This window comes from Aphis gossypii, chromosome X (assembly GCF_020184175.1).
Source record: "Aphis gossypii isolate Hap1 chromosome X, ASM2018417v2, whole genome shotgun sequence".
Lineage (NCBI taxonomy): Eukaryota > Metazoa > Arthropoda > Insecta > Hemiptera > Aphididae > Aphis > Aphis gossypii.
This window is the reverse complement of record NC_065533.1, coordinates 48283564-48303282: the sequence shown is the minus strand read 5'-3', so window position 1 is coordinate 48303282 and position 19719 is coordinate 48283564. Positions and strand designations below refer to the sequence as shown.

Genomic DNA, 19719 nt, shown 5'->3' with positions numbered 1-19719 from the left:
CATATATCAATATACATCAACGCGCATTTAACTTAATATTAATCACCGTCGTCGGGCGAGTATCGTAGGTATGTATTATTTCATTGTTGTAAATAAAAATGTTATATTCTTTTTAACACATTATAGTACTTATCAATAGTGCGTACATCGAGAAATTATTTAATTTATTGGTAGATAAGAAGGAATAAGCTCGTCATTATTTGTGACCACCTGTAGATCATATTATGTAATATGTCAATCGAATATATTTTATAATAATATGTATATCTCCATGTATGATTATTGGTTTTCTTTTAGATGCGTTTCTTTACACGTTCACGCTCGGTTCGTTCTTTTGGCTGAACGCAATGGGATACTACATTTGGCGTACATTCAAATCACGGAACGTGTTCCTGCGCATTACCGATGGACGCAAATACTGCTATTACTCGCTGTACGTGTGGGGTTGCACTTTAACCATGAGCGGCATGTCGCTTTTCGCACATCTAATATTGGACTCACGTCACAACAACGTTAACAGAAACTATTCGTCGCATCCGTCTACGACCACATCAATAGAAGGAGCCATAGGTAAGTCGAATCGAATATACATAATTGGGTACTTGACGATAAATTGGGTCATTTTCCTCCAAAAATAATAAGCTACCTACCGTTTTCCGTTTTTCTTCACACATTTTTTTTAAACTCAAATCACGTCTAATATTTCCCTCCAAAAATTAAAATCATTGCAAGTTTTATAAATTAGTAAAAAAATAATAATAATATTTTACTTCATTTCATCACAATAATCTTTAATTTTAATTAGGTACTTAGTTACCTATATATTTTATATTTATTTATAAATACTTAACAGTAATATTGAACAATACTTTTGGCCAGAAAATGATAGGTATACACTATACGTATGTATTTAAATTAATAAGAGTGTGACAATTCATAATTTTGATAAAAATAAGATAATGATCAAGTATTTTTTTTTTTTTTAATTATGAAGAATGGAGGTATCTCATTTTTGAAAAAAAAAATATTTATTTATTCATGGGAAATCCATAAATTTGTCTATGAATTTATGAATAAAATTTCATTATTTTTCCAATCAAAAAAATCGTTTTTCATATTCAATTAAATATCATTGAATTCAAATTTAACACTAGTCAAATACATTTTACACCTGTAATAAAATAAGAGGCTTAAACTAAGGTATAGGGAATGAGGTAACTGTAATTATTAATTAGACCTCCTAGAATGCCTGCACCTTATGTTGGTATACCTATATTTATTTTATTACCTTTTCCTATTAGAGGAAGTATTGTTATTGGGGTCGTGAGTCCTATTACAATAAACTATAAAATTACCTATGAAGAACACAACTGTTCTTCTGTGAAACCTGGCTAATTACATATATAAATATAATATAACACCTTACAAAACTCATCAATATATATGATTGAATTTTGCTAAATTACCAATATAGAGAGATTGGATCTGTAAGTAATATAACCTTTTACCTTTTGTGAAGATGGATGCGCATTTGCTTCGCGTTGCACCGATGATGAAGATTGACAAAGTTCCAGGTGTAAAAAGGAGATAGAATCTGAGTGTGATTATAAAGAAAGAAAGAGAACACACTTCTTTGAATTAAAACACAACTACGATGGTGACGATACGTAAAAAAGTAATAACTGCAGCCTTCATGAACGTCCTCTACACATTCACGCACTGAAAGTGTACGTGTGTAAGACGCTAAAAGACTGGCGATAGATGAGCCCGTGGGAGGGCGTTTTATGCTGCTTTTTGTTTTCGTCACTATCGTATTTTTATTTTTATTATGATAATTGTTATTGTAGAACAAAGTATGTTTACTGTGATATTAGATTATTTGAATTGTCAATAGTACTTTGATATGTATAATGACTATATCATGACATTTTGTACTTAGACTTTATACATTAGTGAATTATACATTAGTAAATAATAATTACAATAACATGTCATATTAATTGACTATAAAAGATGTTCATTGTGTATGATATATGGATATCATTACATGCACCCCGGTCTTTTTTATGTTATGCCCTCATAACGGTACATGTAGTTATACATATGAACGAAAGGGGAAAAAAAATAAATGTATATAATATAAAAGTATGTGAGATAAATAGTTTTACAGTAAAAAATATAAAATTGTAATTAATAGAAAATTGGTAATAAAAATAAAAATGTACATTGTTAGATTTAATAATCTATTGATTAAATAGTTGTATTAAAGGGTTAAATAAAAAGTTATCATTGTATAATTTTGAGTATATAAATATTAAGATAAATTATAATGAGTATAGTAGAATATAATATGAAATAATTATAAGATATAATTATAATTATACGTTTTTGTATAATAGTTTAGAATATAGTTAATAGCATGCAGTAAAATGGAATATAGTTAAAAATATAAATGAAAGGTACATTTTTGTATAATGAAATGTGGTATCATATAATATTATAATGAAATATTGTAGCTAACCATACAATACATTAAAATGCATTGTAATTGTGTAATTATAATTATAACATTTTTTTTGAATAAAAGTTGATGTTGAATGTTGTTTGATTATGAGATAGTTGATATTAGCATTGTCAATTGTACTATGTCTATAGCTTATATAAGTTCTTTCTTTTAAAGTGATATTGTCCTGTTATTTGGATAATGCTTTGTTGAGGTTTTGTTTTGGATTTCAGTTAATGTTGTATTAGGTAACTTGCTTGTCGGATTGCTTACTTCTTTGTAAAGTTGTTTATTGTGGGCCTTGTGCATAACATATTGTGTTAAACTTGAGAATATGCCCGCTAATAATTTTATACTCCATCCAAAAGTTTGATATAGTATGGATATATTTAAACCCGTGTTTATTGCTGTAGTAAATGCCCTCCAAATTACAAATAATCCTAAGAGTCCTGATATAAAAGTTCCAAAAGAAGTGAACCATCCCCACATTTTTTGTAATTTATTTTCAACCATATTACCAATAGTATCTTCGTCTAATAGACTTTTTAGTCTTAGTCCTTGATCTACAAAGTTATAGCCCATTGATTGTCTTGCGATGTTTCTTTGGACTGAATCAATTTCTTGTGGAAAAATAAGATGTTTCTGAAGTGCAGTCATTATGTCTTGTGTATAAATCCCTGCAATCATCAAAGCTTCTGGACTTCTGTATGTCCAAGTCCAGGTCGTGGATGGTCTTAGTGTTTGTGGAACTTTTATTTCCCTTGGTGTTGGAGCAAACCCGAACCATTCCCCGTCGAGAAGGAACGCTGGTGGTAAAAGATCGTTGCAGTCCATTTCGGTACCGTATGTTTGTAAAGTATGTGTTTTTGGCGCCATAAAGTGTGTTTTATTATTATATTTTATAGGAAGTTCATTAAAACATGATGTATGTCGTGAGATTTCCACGTCTACTGGTTTGCATTTCAGTAAGTATATAATTTCTCCAGCCCTTAATGCTGTGTATCCGGGACCTTCACCCATTGAATAAGCAAATTCGGATAAGCTATATGTTGCTAGTGAAAGTTGTTGTAATAGTATTTTTCTCTCTAGTTCGCACTGTTTTTTGACCAAATCGGAGTATAATGAAATTAATGTTGTTTTGAGGAAGTTTTCGATATAAACAAATTTTGTGTTTACGTAGGCCATCAAATCTGTATTCTGAGGTATTATATTTTTTATTGTAAAGTGATTCATAAAAGAAATGTCCATGAGGATGAATAATTGTGGGTGTTCTGTGAGAATAACTGGTATTTCACAGGCAAAAGTTTTTTTAATTTTTTTTAATGCAAATACTATGTTTTGTGTTTCTACTAAGAAGGTTTGAGTTTCTTCAGAAGTTGAATGAGGTGGTTCTGAGATCATTACGGTTGCAGGTCCATCGTATAACACATCGAAATCTTGAACATCGCAGCTATGGTGAAATTGATTATTGTTCCATATTATTTCTCCTTTATGTGTGTCTAACCCATAAAGTTCGGAAAGTTTTAGTTTTGTACCCGTAGGTAGAACTAATTCGTTATCCTTGCTAATAGCATTTGCGATGCCCTCGCTTAAATGTATTTTATAGTTTCCTTGAACTATGACTTTTTTCCAAGATCCTCTATCTGATGCAAAAGTGGATCCTTGACAGTTTCCATCTCTGTCTATGCTTCCAGCTAATGTATGGGTTGCGTATGTAGTCTGATTGATTTTTAATCCTAGTACTATCCCTCCATTGGGGAAGTTGTATACCAATCGTTGGTGTATCTCAGAACATTGTGCATGTCCTAGCATTATTATTTCCGAAAAAAATCCTCCTTCAACTGCTTGAGCATCATTGAATGTGGAGCATTTAGTGATGATATAATCTACTGATATGAAGCATGCTTTATATATAATTGTTCGGACTTCGGCTCTTTGTAAAAGTTTGATTCTTGGTAATTCAATTGTTCTTGGGGGTGGTTGTGCCTGACATTTATCAATATGTAGGCTGTTGAACGAGGTGATGTTAAGTTTGGGTCCAGAACAGTCATATGCTATGAAACCATATACGCTTGACAATGCTAATAGGAATGTGATTGTAGATTGAAGTTTCATTTTTGTTGTTGAATTGATCTGTAATAGCTGAAATTGTATTACATTTTTTTTTTTTTTTTTTTTTTTTTTTTTTAGTAACATAAAATTAAATATTTTCTATCAAATTGTAGCGAAAAAAAAATATCTATTTTAAACTTTGTAATGGCAAGAAATTATATAATAAATTATTTTATATTTATCATAAATATATAAAATAGAATGATAAATAAACAATGTGGAGAAAAAAAAAAATAAAGTCACTTAAATATTAAATACCGTATATTAATTACAAGGGATCTTAGTTATAATGATTATCGTTAAACACTTAAAATATAATAAATAATGATTATGGTTTATTTAGAATAATACGGTTTTAGTCTTCTAACATTAACGACGTCTTCCGTTTCTTTATTGTTTAGTATTAATTTAATTTTGTAATTTAAATTTGATATTTTTTTTTAAAATTTCAAAAGGACCTCTATATGAGGATGCTAATTTAGGAGTTTTTCCAATTTGAGCGAATGGAAATTTAACCATCACTAAGTCTCCCTGGTTAAAATTTAGGATTCTATGAGCTTTATCATAATATTTTTTTTGTGTATTTTGCGCGATTTGTATTATGTTTGGAATTTTATTTCTAACATCATTTAATTCCATTAGTGATTTATTTATATCATATGGAATACCCTGTGGAATTATTTATTGTCTATAGGAAAGAAAGGCTCAAATCCATGCATTAAGAAGAATGGACTTTGTTTTGTTGTGGTTTGGGGGGTTGAATTATATGAAAGTGTTACATATGGTAAAAAGTAAGACCATCTGGACTGATTATTATCAGTTAGATAATTTTTTAAAGAGTTACATAAAATTCCGTTAACTCTTTCTACGAATCCTTGAGTTTCCGGAGAGTATGCAGTAGAAAGAGTCTGTTTTATACCTAGTTATTGAGTACCTCAGTTACCGTACTGTTTTTGAAATGGGTGCCCCTGTCTGACGAGAATTGCCTAAAAGAACCCCATTGAGAGACAATTTGTATAATAAATTTAACAGTCGAGTGGGCAGTAGCAGTTTCTACGGCTTTAGTAAATATGTATTTAGTGTTACTGCAGGCAGCTACTAACACATACTTCTTTTTATTACTAGTAGGTAATGGTCCTAAATAATCAAAGACTAATCTGTCCATGGGTTTGTTAGAAGTGATAATTGGTTGTAATTGGCCAATTGGTTTTCCAATTAATCTTTTGTTACTTTGGCATTGATGACACGTTTTTATAAAATTAGTTGTGTCTTTAGATAAGGTCGGCCAGTAATATTTATTTTGTATTTTATGAATTGTACGGGCTATCCCTGTATGGCCTCCCATGGGTGATTCGTGGTATGATTTGAGTATGTCATTAATTATTGATTTTGGTACTACTAATATGTTTTTAAAATTTTTTGGCGGCGAGAAATGTTTGTAGTATAGTATATCATTTATTATTGAAAATTGCCTAGATTTTCGTTTTATGTTCGTTTTTACGTCTTTGTTATTAATGGCATTAATTATGTCAATACAAAATTGGTCTTCGTGTTGTAATGTTTTTATGTCATAAGAATTTAGATTTATAATTTCGTTTTCATTTTCGTTATCTACTTCTGATATACAATTTATCGCGTTTCTTGATAGAGCATCTGCGACTTTATTTTCTTTGCCCTTTTTGTATAATATATTGAAATTAAAATCTAAAAGTTTAAGCGTTAGCCTAGCTATTCTAGCTGAAGGAATTTTTAAATTTTTGTAATATTGTAGACTAATATTGTCACAAAATACAGTAAAGTTTCTACCCCATAGGTATTCTCGAAAGTACATAATTCCAAAACATAGTCCCAATAGTTCAAGAGTAGTTGAGGAATACGTCTTTTCATTATTTAGTAATTTTCTAGATGCATAACCTACCGGATGCAAAATATTATTTTCATATGGCTGCTCTAGGCAAGCTCCTAACCCCATGATTGAGGCATCTATAGTTAGATAAACCTCTTTTTCATCATTAAAATGTTTAAGTAAAGGCTCAGAAGTTAAATATTCTTTTAATTTGTTAAAAGATTCTTCATGTTCTTTTTTCCATATAATTTTTTTATCACCCTTTATTAGTTCAGTAAGTGGATGTGCAATTTTGGCAAAATCCTTAACATGTTTCCTATAATACGAACACATTCCTATAAATGATCTGACGTCTTTTTGTGTTTTAGGTTGTTTAAATTCAGTTATTGCTTTGGTATTAGTATTTATGGGTTTTATACCTTCCCGTGATATTGCGTGACCAAGCAGTTCTATATTATCATTAAAGAAATAACATTTATTTGTTTTTAATGAAAAGTTAATAGAATTTAGAATTTTAAAAGCTTCTTCTAAGTTTAATAGTGCGCTGTTGAAATCTTTACCATAAGATGCTAGGTCATCTATGTATATTACTAATGATTTGTATAATAGGGAGGAAAAAGATTCATTTAATTTTCTTTGAAAAATTGCGCTACTATTTTTGAATCCTTGTGGTAACCTTGTAAAAGTCATGAGGCCATGGATTGATGTGAAAGCGAGTTTATATTGGTCTTCGAGCTTAACGGGTAATTGAAAAAATCCACTGTTTAAGTCTAGCGATGTAAAATATTCAGATCCTTCTAAGGCTCTTAATAGATCTGTAGTCCTTGGTATTGGATACTGATCTGTGTCAACTCTTTCATTTAATTCTTTATAAGAAACTACGAGCCTATATGAATCCTTTTGTTTTTTCTTAACTAAAAAGGCAGGAGCTGCAAATTTTGAAATTATTGGACGAATTATTCCTGCATTTAGTAATTTATCTAATTGAGTTCTTAATTCTTCCCTTTGCAATGGTGAGACTCTATGTGGTGCGTTAAACTTTGGATCCGTATAATTAGGTTTCATAGTTATTTCACAAGGATCAATGTTTGCTGGTTTAACATTAGAGGTATCGCTTGTAAATAAATGAATATATGTTTTTAATAATTTTATAACTTGTTTATGTTGATTTGAATTAAGATTAGAGATATTTTTATTGGAGTGCCCTCACAATCTGTGATTGTTTCTTTATTATTATTAGTTAATGTATTTTCGTTATTAATGAAATTATTTTTTAATATTTTTGTTTGTTTGTTCACTCTATGATTAATATTATCACCATTAAATAAATTGTTTTTATGACAATCTGTATCGTTTATCGTAATGGGTGTTTTTAAATTATTATTAACGAAGATGTTTATTTTGTTTATTATGTTTTTAAGAGAAATGAAGTTATTAGTTGTGATATATTTAATGGGAATTTTATGTGATTTTTGTGTGGATTTTGTACCGGGTATCCAATGTGTGTTATTATTTACATTATATAATACGATCGATGGTCTAGTACTGTTATTGTTATTACAATATATAATGCCTGTTTTATTAGTGTCGTCGTAAATGTATGTATTATGATTATAGTAATTGGCGATTGAAGCTAATTCGTCATCTGACCAATAATAGTTTGGTAGTCGTGTTAAGCTTAAAATATCTAAAATTTGTGAAATCGAAGTTATTTTATTTGGTTTCCCGTCGTTTAAGGCATTACATATCGCATAAATTCCACAATTACCGTCTCCGAGAACATTTTCTCCTGGTTTATAATTACTAAAGATTGTGTAGGCATTATCCCTATTTATTAAGTTATTTATTTTTTTATTTTGAATAGGTATTTGTTTAAAAGTTCTAGTAATATTCAATAAATCATTGTGTTCTTTGGTTTTCCAATTATTTGATATTTCAGTATTGTTTTTATAACATATAAGTAAATTGATATTGCTGTTATGAAATTCTGAGTATATTAATTGTTTAATTATTGACCAATTACATTTATCTAAACCAGCAGCTATAGTAGGTATAGCTAATTTATGGTCTTGATGTTTTATCATTGCAAGTTTTAATCTATGAATTGAAGTTTTAATGTCTTCAATTTTTGGTTTATGAAAATATCTATTTTTTGTAATTAGGAAATAGATCATGCGGTTTTTTAATTTTATGGGTATCGTTTCGCCTATTTTAGGATTTAGGTGAGATAACATAGGTGCTGCATTTCCAAATATGGATTTTATATTGGCGGCAATTCCTTTACTCATTTTTAAATCAGCTGAAATGCAGTGAGCTAAAGAATAGGAAGGATCTACTTTAAATAGGTTTATATTTTCTTCTTTTATAATATTTAAATTTGAGATTCTGTGGTTATTATATGTTTTTATTATTATAAAGTTATCTAACATAATAGTTTGATTTTCAAAATTTATATTAGCCTTGTGTTTGTGTAAGAAGTCATTTCCGATTATTATTGCACAAGATAAATCTTTAACTACATGCACTAGAATGTGAAATTTGTGGTCATTAATAGTTATGTTTATTATAGTGGATCCAAATACTGTTAAAGGTTCACTATCGGGTCCTGATAATTGTATATTTTCTTTTCTTAATGTTTGAGTTTTTGGTACAAGGGAATGTCTAATACAACATATATTAGCTCCTGTATCAATAGTTACTGTGATATTTTTATTATTGAAATTAGCTTGGATATTTAATGCTTCGGGTATGTTATTTATTTTATAATTAATTTTTTTATTTGAGTTTTTAGACAATGAAGGGGAACAGCTGTTGTCTGTCGAGCTGTTTGACCAATTTATTAGTTTTTTGGATTTGGAAAATATTGGAAGCATGTAGGAGCAGAATGGCCTATCTTATTACATAATTGACATGTAACTGGATTATATTTATTTTGGTTATTAATATTACTTCGACAATCTTTTTTTATGTGACCGTATTTTAAACAGTTTTCGCATTGAGGTTTTGTGAAATTATTAAAATATGGCCGAGAGTTATAATTTAAATTGTTTCGAGGGTTATTAAAATTTTGTTGAGGTAAATTATTTGTTTTACGTTGTGAGTAATTTGACTGTCTAGGTGGTGTATAGAAGGGGAGATTATTATTATTTCTGTTTCGAAATCTAGAATTATCATTGTCGAGAAATTGTGTATAATTTTGTGTTTGCATTTTTGCATTTTCCGCATCTTGTTTTACTATTTTTTCATTTAAAATGTTAATTTTGTCATTAAATTGAGTGGTTAATTGATTAAGTTGTTCTTTAAAAATGGATTCTTTTATTTCCGCGGGAGATTGATACGTTTGGCCCGTTATTATGAATTCTAAATTTTCATATTTTCTAATGTTATTTTTAAGTTCGTTAATTGTGGAATTTTCCATTATTCCTATATATCTAGCAATATTTGGTCTAAGCCCTTTCATGATGTTTCGTACCATATCAGTTTGAGTCATAAGAGGGTCTACGCGTCTGCATAGTGACTCGGCTTCATTGATATATGCAACTGTTTGTTCGTCGTCTAACTGTTTACGTTTTTCTAACATACTACGAATTAAATCTTTTTGGGCTATAGGTTCGAATTCAGTTCGAAAGGTTTTTTCTAGTTCTTCCCATTTGGGAATATCAATATTGTTATGCTGTGAGTTTTCGTAAAAAGTTAATGCGGGTCCTTCCAAAAACGCTACTATATATTGAGCCTTGTCCTCAGTTGTCCACCCATTTATTTTTGCCGCTCTATCATATTTTTTTAGAAAAGAATCTATGTTTTCTGAGGTTGATCCAGAAAAAGTATCTGGTTTAATATATGGTTTTTTACTATCCATTTTATTAACTTTTTCTTGATTTATTACTGGCCAAAAATGTTGTTTTACGAGAGCAGTAAAATCAGATGGTAGAGATTCTCCACTTAAGTACTGCGAGAGTCTTAATTTTAACTCGGGAAAAGTACCTGTGGTGATTAGTCCTCTTTTATTTAGTTCAGTTATCAATTGAGAATTTTCTAGTTCGTCAATAGAGCCTGATGTAATTGGGGGAGTCAAGTTTTGTGGAGAGTCGTTATTAAGATTATTAACTTTAATTGGAGTAGACATGAACGCGTTTTTAGGTATAAAAATATTTTATAAGAATTTAGTTTATGTACCTGTCTATTTGTTTAGGATAAAAATTAATTTGAATCGTGATAGAGCACGTCCTTTGTATTATTTTATTTGAAAATATGACATGTTTTACTTACTTAAATTTATTTTATTAAATACTCTGAAAAAATCGCGTCAGGTTTAATGGGGAGAGAAAAAAGATATGCGTACACAGTGTATTTTAATCAAATATGATTATAAAATATGTATATGAGTGTATGACTTTTAATTTAATTACAGAAATTTGTGAAGTTAATATTTATTTATTTTTATTTTGTTTTTATAGTTTTACTTGTAAGAATCTATTTGATGATGAGGGAAAAAGCCAACGAGTTGGGCGCCACTTTGTAATAAAATAAGAGGCTTAAACTAAGGTATAGGGAATGAGGTAACTGTAATTATTAATTAGACCTCCTAGAATGCCTGCACCTTATGTTGGTATACCTATATTTATTTTATTACCTTTTCCTATTAGAGGAAGTATTGTTATTGGGGTCGTGAGTCCTATTACAATAAACTATAAAATTACCTATGAAGAACACAACTGTTCTTCTGTGAAACCTGGCTAATTACATATATAAATATAATATAACACCTTACAAAACTCATCAATATATATGATTGAATTTTGCTAAATTACCAATATAGAGAGATTGGATCTGTAAGTAATATAACCTTTTACCTTTTGTGAAGATGGATGCGCATTTGCTTCGCGTTGCACCGATGATGAAGATTGACAAAGTTCCAGGTGTAAAAAGGAGATAGAATCTGAGTGTGATTATAAAGAAAGAAAGAGAACACACTTCTTTGAATTAAAACACAACTACGATGGTGACGATACGTAAAAAAGTAATAACTGCAGCCTTCATGAACGTCCTCTACACATTCACGCACTGAAAGTGTACGTGTGTAAGACGCTAAAAGACTGGCGATAGATGAGCCCGTGGGAGGGCGTTTTATGCTGCTTTTTGTTTTCGTCACTATCGTATTTTTATTTTTATTATGATAATTGTTATTGTAGAACAAGTATGTTTACTGTGATATTAGATTATTTGAATTGTCAATAGTACTTTGATATGTATAATGACTATATCATGACATTTTGTACTTAGACTTTATACATTAGTGAATTATACATTAGTAAATAATAATTACAATAACATGTCATATTAATTGACTATAAAAGATGTTCATTGTGTATGATATATGGATATCATTACACACCTATTGTACAGCAAAGAGATATCTGTTTGTCCATTTTGTATTTAAATAAAGTTACTATAACTCTCAGCGTAAAATATTCAAATACACGAATAAAAATATAAGGAGTGCATATTTTTGCTTTTTAAAAACATAATTTATATGTTTTAAAGTACACATAATATGTTTGGTGGTTCTCTGTGAACTACTAAAATCTATGTAAAAACTGACTAAGCAGACGTGAAATTTAATCACTTGTACAGAAGTTGTTGTCCGAAAATCTTAATTTTATGTTTGTTTTCTTCACAGGGTGGCTCGGAATTGCAGTCATATTCGTCCCGGTTATATGCACGATTCTAGTCAATTTGTTCTTTTACGTTTCTACAAAGACAGTGATCAAACGGATGTCGACATATGGTCAAATCCATCACAAAATGAAATATAGGTAAGAGCAGTGTTATTATTATATTATAATTAGGGTTCAACGGAGATGTTAACGTTGATGGAGTATAAGTAATGTAATAAATATAATGCATACTCTAATATATTAAAATATACTAAAATGTAATAATAATAAAATAATGTTGCATTCGTTGCAATAAGAACGGTATAAAAAGTTTAAAGTTCAGTAGTTAAATTTCTTCAAAAGGAGTAAACTTGATTATTTACTTTCAAACTGCTTTAACATCATCATAACTGTGTAGATACTTTTTGACAAATTATTTCTCAACGCTTCAAAAACTTTTTGTAACTTTATGAAATTTGGTTTTAAGACTTTTCAACAAATTTTCTGGGAAAAATCTTAAAAATATTTTAATTTAAAACTAAAATTGTAATCTATTAAAGAATTTTTATTAAATAAAAGTGTTTTAGATATTATGAATAAAAATATTAAGTCTTATCTTAAATAGTTTAAGCTAAAGCTTCAATGACGAAAAAAGTAATGAAATTATTTTTTAAGTGTGATTCGACTTTAAAAAGGTATTTCGAATACTGTATTCGGGATACTACCCAAGTCTTATTAAATTATTATTTTTGAATCAAATACTCACTTGACAAAATTTACAAAAATTTAACAATTTCTCTTAGTGAAGAATATTTAAAATATTATTAGCTACAAATACTGTATGAACAAATATTAAAATTTAAAAATATAAATTAATCTAATAAAATATTGTTCTTTAGATCTCTGTCGTGTTTACGCAATTATTTACAAAGATATTAAAAATGCTTTATTTTATAATCGCATTCTGTTTTTCAATTTAATACACTTACACACAGTGGCTTAGCCAAGGAGTGTTTATATCATGATGAAATGTATATAGTTTTACTCGTACCTATATCTAATATAGGCTAGTCGATGTTTTGACTACTATACGGTTTTAGTGAGGTCAAATGATTTTTTTTCTCACCCGCAGTTTCGACATGTTTTCAAAACTGTTCGCGATCATGGTGGTCGACTTGACGCTGTTCATCTTGTCGTGGACCCAATACGACTCGCTGTTCTACGTGCACGTAGTCTTCAATCCAATTCAAGCGGCGCTAGTACTCTACGTGACCGTCATCCGACCGAAACGCGTTAAGTTTCTGTTGCGCAAGGCCTGCTGCTACGAGCGATGCATTTTGCCGTGTTGCCGTCCAAAGGAAACAGACGTACAAGCCGGCACCGAATGGGGAGAGGAAATGATGGCATTCAACACCGCCGACTATTAGCGATAATATTCTCACCACAGTTTCATTTCTTTACCATAAACGCGTATAACGTAATATTTGGTTTTATTAAAGTGTACGTTTACTCTGCGTTGGTCAGGTCATTATAATATTGTTATATAGGTATACTAATAAAATCGATCGGACGAAAACGAATGTCGTCGTATTTATAATATATTATGTCCTTATTTGATAAATATTATGAACTATAATAATTAGATTTTACATTTTTATAATTATTTTTATATTATAATTCTTTTTATATACAAATCGCCATTACAATAAATAAATACTAATAATATTTATATATAATATGTGTGTAACACTTTGCGTGTACTTATTTGTTATAATCGCTGTATAGTAGCTATCTACATTACCTATCATCGTTCCAAGCCAAATATTATAAGCAGGTACTACTTCTTCTATATGGGTACGAAGCGTTCAATACTTGGTAATCTTGTTAAGTTATTAACTATATATAAAAGTATGGGAAGTATTCCAGTTGTTTTTTTTTATAACCAAGTACAAGTTGAGTATTAAATACATTTGAAATAGAATATTAAATACAAATTCTACAATATATATTTTTTTAGTTGTGTAAAATATATTTTAAGCCCAGTACAGAAAGCTTCAAAAGAAAAAAAAAACCCCCGTTAATATCTAGAAAATACTATTATTAATACTTATTTGGTCATAATTTATTTTAAGTCTCCGTGGTTATTTTTGTGTTAATTATCGAATTTTGGAGATTTTATAAACAATACACAAACTTTGTTTTTCAGCTTTGATAGTAGTTTAAATTGAATTGGGGTCCTTGGGTGTCTGATAAAAATTTATAAATCACGGTACTTACTTCACAAAACAATTGGGAATAACAAAAAACAAATTAAACAGGATTTCTTATAGAGTAGAAAATTCAATACAAGATTTTTATAAGTTTTATATTGTTCACTGGAATTAAAATAAGAGTTAAGCATATTTTCACAAAATAATTTGTATGAATGTTTAAACTTTTAAATTTGGACAATATTCATTAAGACTACAAACATTTTCAAATTAATTTGTATTTAAAAAGTTTGTGATTTCTATAGTTTTGAAAAAGTTATTTAATTTTTTTTTTAACATTTATAGTTTAAATTTTGATGAAATTGGATATTATTAAACAAAAAATAATAATTTTAAATATTTTGTTGTAGGTAACTCGAAAAAAAATGTTCATGGTGACTTTAAAGTTTAAACTTTTCATCACTATAATATACAGTATATACATATATATGTATACTATTAATGTATTATTATTTACTAAATATAATACAATTTTCAATACTCATATTATACAAATTAGTTTTAAACTATTTATAAAATGAACCTACTACCATTCTATAGTATGCTGATAATATCATCTTATGAGTTATCCATATACAGCTTAATGCATGAAATGACATTATAATAATTAAAAATATTTAATTTATACAATTTTATTGATTTTTTTTTTCAAAATTAATTCGATCTACAGCATTTTATTTTTAAATATTTTAAATCACATTTATTAAAATTTAAAATAGAAAAGGGGTGAATTAACAAATTCGGTGTGGATTAACTAATCGAGAGGGGAAAGATCATAAGTTACTAATAGAAAAATAAATTATTCATTGAAATTACGAATTAGTATGAATTACTAGAATTACAATGAAATATTCTTAGACGTATTGACAGATATTACTGTAACCGTTCAAAATAATTTTTCATCTTAATATCGTAGGTATACAATGATTAATTATTAAATTAAAATTTTACAATTCCTTACTGCTACCTACTCGATGACGAGATACACTCAACACTTACAGAACTTCGTGTGAACTAACGTATGAAGTTGCATTAGACCCCTCCGTACGTCAATACACCATTTTTTTATATGACGGACGGTCATATCAGTTCTGTGTTGTCCCATTCAGTCTTAATATTTCCAATGCTGCTTTTGGTAAAGATCTTGAAACTGCTCTAAATAATTATTCTATACCATGTCCATCTTCAAATTATGTTCATACTTCTGTTGATGACGTTACAAGGTACCAACCAAAATATACGTTTAGCAATTTAATTTTGTGTGTTTAGTTTAAATATTAGAAAGAAATGAGTCATTATCAATTTTAAGATTAAATTGTTTTATTTAAGTCATACAATATAATATTGTAAGTAAGATACCTATTTATGTATGTTCTGAACACATACATCCCCTTTAAATTATATTAAATTATAAAAATATATTTCAAAAAGTTCAAAAAAAGTTTCAAAAATGTATTTTGAACGGTATGGCAAACAAATTACTAGTTTTAAGAGGGCGCCACAGCCGCGTGGCTGTTTCCGTCTTACAGACATATGCCTATAACAAAAGCCAATTTTCATTCAGAGAAATCAATTTTATGCTGTTAGCTTTAATAATAGAGTAAGTTTACCTATATTATCAAATTTAAGGACCGGATCCAGTGGCGCCGGCCAAACTTAAAAAATAGTTGTCAGGCGAAATCAAAATTCAACGGCCACAATCAATGTTTTCGGCCTCAAATGATAAAAAAAAAAATACTAAGCCGTCGCGGGATGTCTGGCAGACGTGAAACATCAAAAAACAACCGCATATAGAAGCATTCGTCATTCTTTGGATGAACTGTACTATACATTACTATACATTCGACCAACAATATCAGTAGAACGCACGCTTTGCTCTTGTGATTGAGAATCACGAAGTCGTGCAATTTCTTGTTCTTTTTCAGTCCTTTCGTTCTCAATGTTTCAAATCCTAGTTTTATCACGGCTTTGTCATGAACGATTTGTTCGTCTTGGTCTCGCGACATGGTATTGTTAAATCATTAAAATAAATAGTTTTTAATTTTAAAATAGATTCACTGATCGCCGTAGAAACATTATTATTGTTATAGTAATTAATAGGCAAAAGCAACCAAAATAAAATATCAAATTACTAAAATGTCCATCGAGCTTCCGCGAATTGAGCCGACTAGCCACGAGTGGGGCATCGCCACATTACAGTCGGTCTCTCTACCGTACCACACCATTAGATGTTTCACATCAAAAAATAAATAATAAATCTATTATGCGTACCAATTTGAGTTTTAATTTATTTTTATACTAAGATATTGGTATACCTTTGTGCTTTACTCTTCAGTATAATTCTATTATACTACTATAACATGTTATATACATGACAGGTATTGTATTCGTATAACTTATAAATGTATATAATATATTATATTAATACAATCTAACCTATACAAAATCTATAGGTTTTTTTTTTAAATTAATATATTGTTGTTCTTGATAAGGTATATTATGTATCAATTACTTAATAGGAATGGAGGTAAGACATATAAGTGCAATAAACATTTTTGGGGGTTTTTAGTTAAATATAATCTCTAGGAATGTAATATAATATATTTAATATCTATAGTATCGACGTATTAAAATTATTTTTTACTAAGAGCGCGATAAAAACAACTGATTTCAATTTCTAGATATATATAATATATATATATAACTACAGCTAGTTAGATGCTTGTGAGTGTGCTTCAATAAATTATTATAGATATTTATACTATGGGCTATGGGTGCATATGGTGCACATTTATTGAGCTACTTCAGCACCGTCCAGTATCTGAAATAACGTCGAGACATATTTTATATACTATATCATTTTTCATAAGTCATAAAATTACTTTCATCGTAATTATATTATTATTATGTAATCCAAGAAAATATTAATTTATTATACATATTTATTTATTTATTTATTTATTTATTTATTTATTGATTATTGTATTCCAATAATTATTATAACAGACCAGTGTTTAGTAAATTTGGTATCCACGATACTCAATAAACGCAATTCCACCACTGCCTACAGTCATTGATAAATGATAATTAACAATAACTAGGTAGAAATCACAGAGCATTAAAATCTAATTTATAATAAATCTGTCAACTAATTTTTAACAATTTTAATAATTAAGTACCTATATAAATACCATATTTCCACAAAAAGTCTTAAATTTTCCAAAATAACACACCAAAGAATAAACTGCTAATAAATAATTGTATTGAATCGGATACATTTCTACTAAGTCATTAATTTCTAATTATCAAAGGACTTGTGTGTTTTGATTCTCTTTCGTAGGTAGGTAAATAAAGTATTTGATTACCTACATATGGCTTTTACTTTTAACGATCATTTTAGTACATTATTGCTTTGATTGTGATTATTTATAATTATCTCGTATTATAATTTAAAATAGTGTGAACAGTGTGATCAAAGTACTGACTAAATCTAGTATTTATGCTACAAAAATATCCTGAGAATTTGCTATAATCTATTTACTATATTATCGATTGCGTTATGTATGAACTTTCTAGCACTGTATATAAGTCATATTTTATTCCCAACCGTAATCTAAAACCATACTGGTTTTAGGACAACAGTTTATTATTTTCTAAAAACTTAATTAATTTTGCTTTTACTAATTTTTCCAAAATTTCTTATCATGGAAATCGACCTATAATTATTAATAGTATCTCCATTTTTAATATAAGTCTTAAATAACACTGCTAATTTGAGTCTATCAGGAAATAAACTCTTACTTCTTTTAAACTTAAATTATAGTAAAGTTATATTTTTTTAAAGGGTTAATTACGTATATTGTCGAATATACTTTTACATTATTAATGAAACTTCGTTATAGCCTGCAGTACCCGTAGTACTATAGGTATTACACCTGTAGTATAATATTTTAGATTTGAGATATAATTTTTAAAATTTCGTGAGATCTTTATAAAAACAAATCAAATAATTCACATGTGTTTATTTCAGTATAATTTTTAATTTTATTGTATTATTACCGAATAATTAATAATAAATAACTCATCATTTCATCATATCTTTCTGTAAATACCGAAAAATAGATTCATAATATAATATATATAAGTAGATAATATCTTAAAATAAATCAAAAATGCCATTTCGTTTAATAAAATTCATAATATATTATTATTATTAATTAGGTTACATAATACATTTAAAAGTTCAAAGTTTCTAGAAATGATGTTTTTAAATTATGGTAAAATAATTTACAATAACGTTATACGCATCATCAATTTTCAAGAATTTAGACGCTACGATGATAAATTTTTTCGTGGTGTATTATAGAAAAAAACTAAAGAATAACAAAATGTCTTACATCTATTAGTAGCTAAAAAAAGAGTTAAAATTATACAATATAATATGTATAGAAATAAAAATGACACATTATAAATTTTCAACTGCAAAATAATATGTAAGTTTTTTTAGTTGTAACAACTTTTGTTAACATTTAAATTTTAAACGCTTATAATAAAAATAAATTTATCTATATATTATTTTAAATATTTTTATTTCTAGTAAGAACAACTTATATGGAATCTTGTATTAAATTTTCAAGTTTTTTGTACATACGAAAAAATATGTATCCATATTTATAGAAATAAAATAATTTCAAATGTCTGTAAATAACTCAAAAAGAGTAAAACTATTAACAATTTTAACATTTATGAAAAATAATTATATTATAAACATTTTGTTTAATTTTTAAGTATCAACTGTTATTTATTTTTGAACTATAAAAAAACTGTTTTAAAAGAAATAATTATATTAAATGGGTGAATATTCAATGTTATAAATATTTAAACTTCAAACAATCATGAAAAATAAATGTGACTTTTCAATACACTTTTTATTTTTGCTGCAAGTTAAAAAAACTAATGAGCAATTTTGTATTACGTTTTAAAATTCTAGATATGAAAACAATTTTTACTATAATGGTAGTACATCGACAATTGCGTATTGTTTGATTATTGAGTTTTTTATTATGCATCGTTTACCATAAATCAAATTATCATTTATAATTTACACATAGCTATCGGCATATTAATTAACGACAGAACTAATAAAAAAACTTATCCAAAAGCGGAGCTATTTAATAACTTTTAACTTAAAATGAATGCTTGTAATATTACATTTTATTTTTTGGAGTAGGTATTTTTAATTTTAGCGTAGATATATTACAAGATTAAAGATGAAACAACTTAAATGGAATAGCCATTTAATATAACCATTAACCACGACCATATATTACA

General features: G+C 28.0%; 1 protein-coding gene across 1 annotated transcript in view; it reads left to right on the top strand.

The window, feature by feature from the left end:
• The window catches only part of LOC114127917 (probable G-protein coupled receptor Mth-like 5), a 34273-nt gene extending 20419 nt beyond the window's left edge, over window positions 1–13854 (top strand). Inside the window, exons 4-6 of the mRNA XM_050205898.1 lie at window positions 298–570; window positions 12142–12277; window positions 13251–13854. Coding sequence (XP_050061855.1) covers window positions 298–570; window positions 12142–12277; window positions 13251–13545 — 704 coding nt within the window. The 3' untranslated portion in view covers window positions 13546–13854. The remainder of the gene's footprint in view (window positions 1–297; window positions 571–12141; window positions 12278–13250) is intronic.
• The last annotated feature ends 5865 nt before the right edge of the window (window positions 13855–19719 follow it).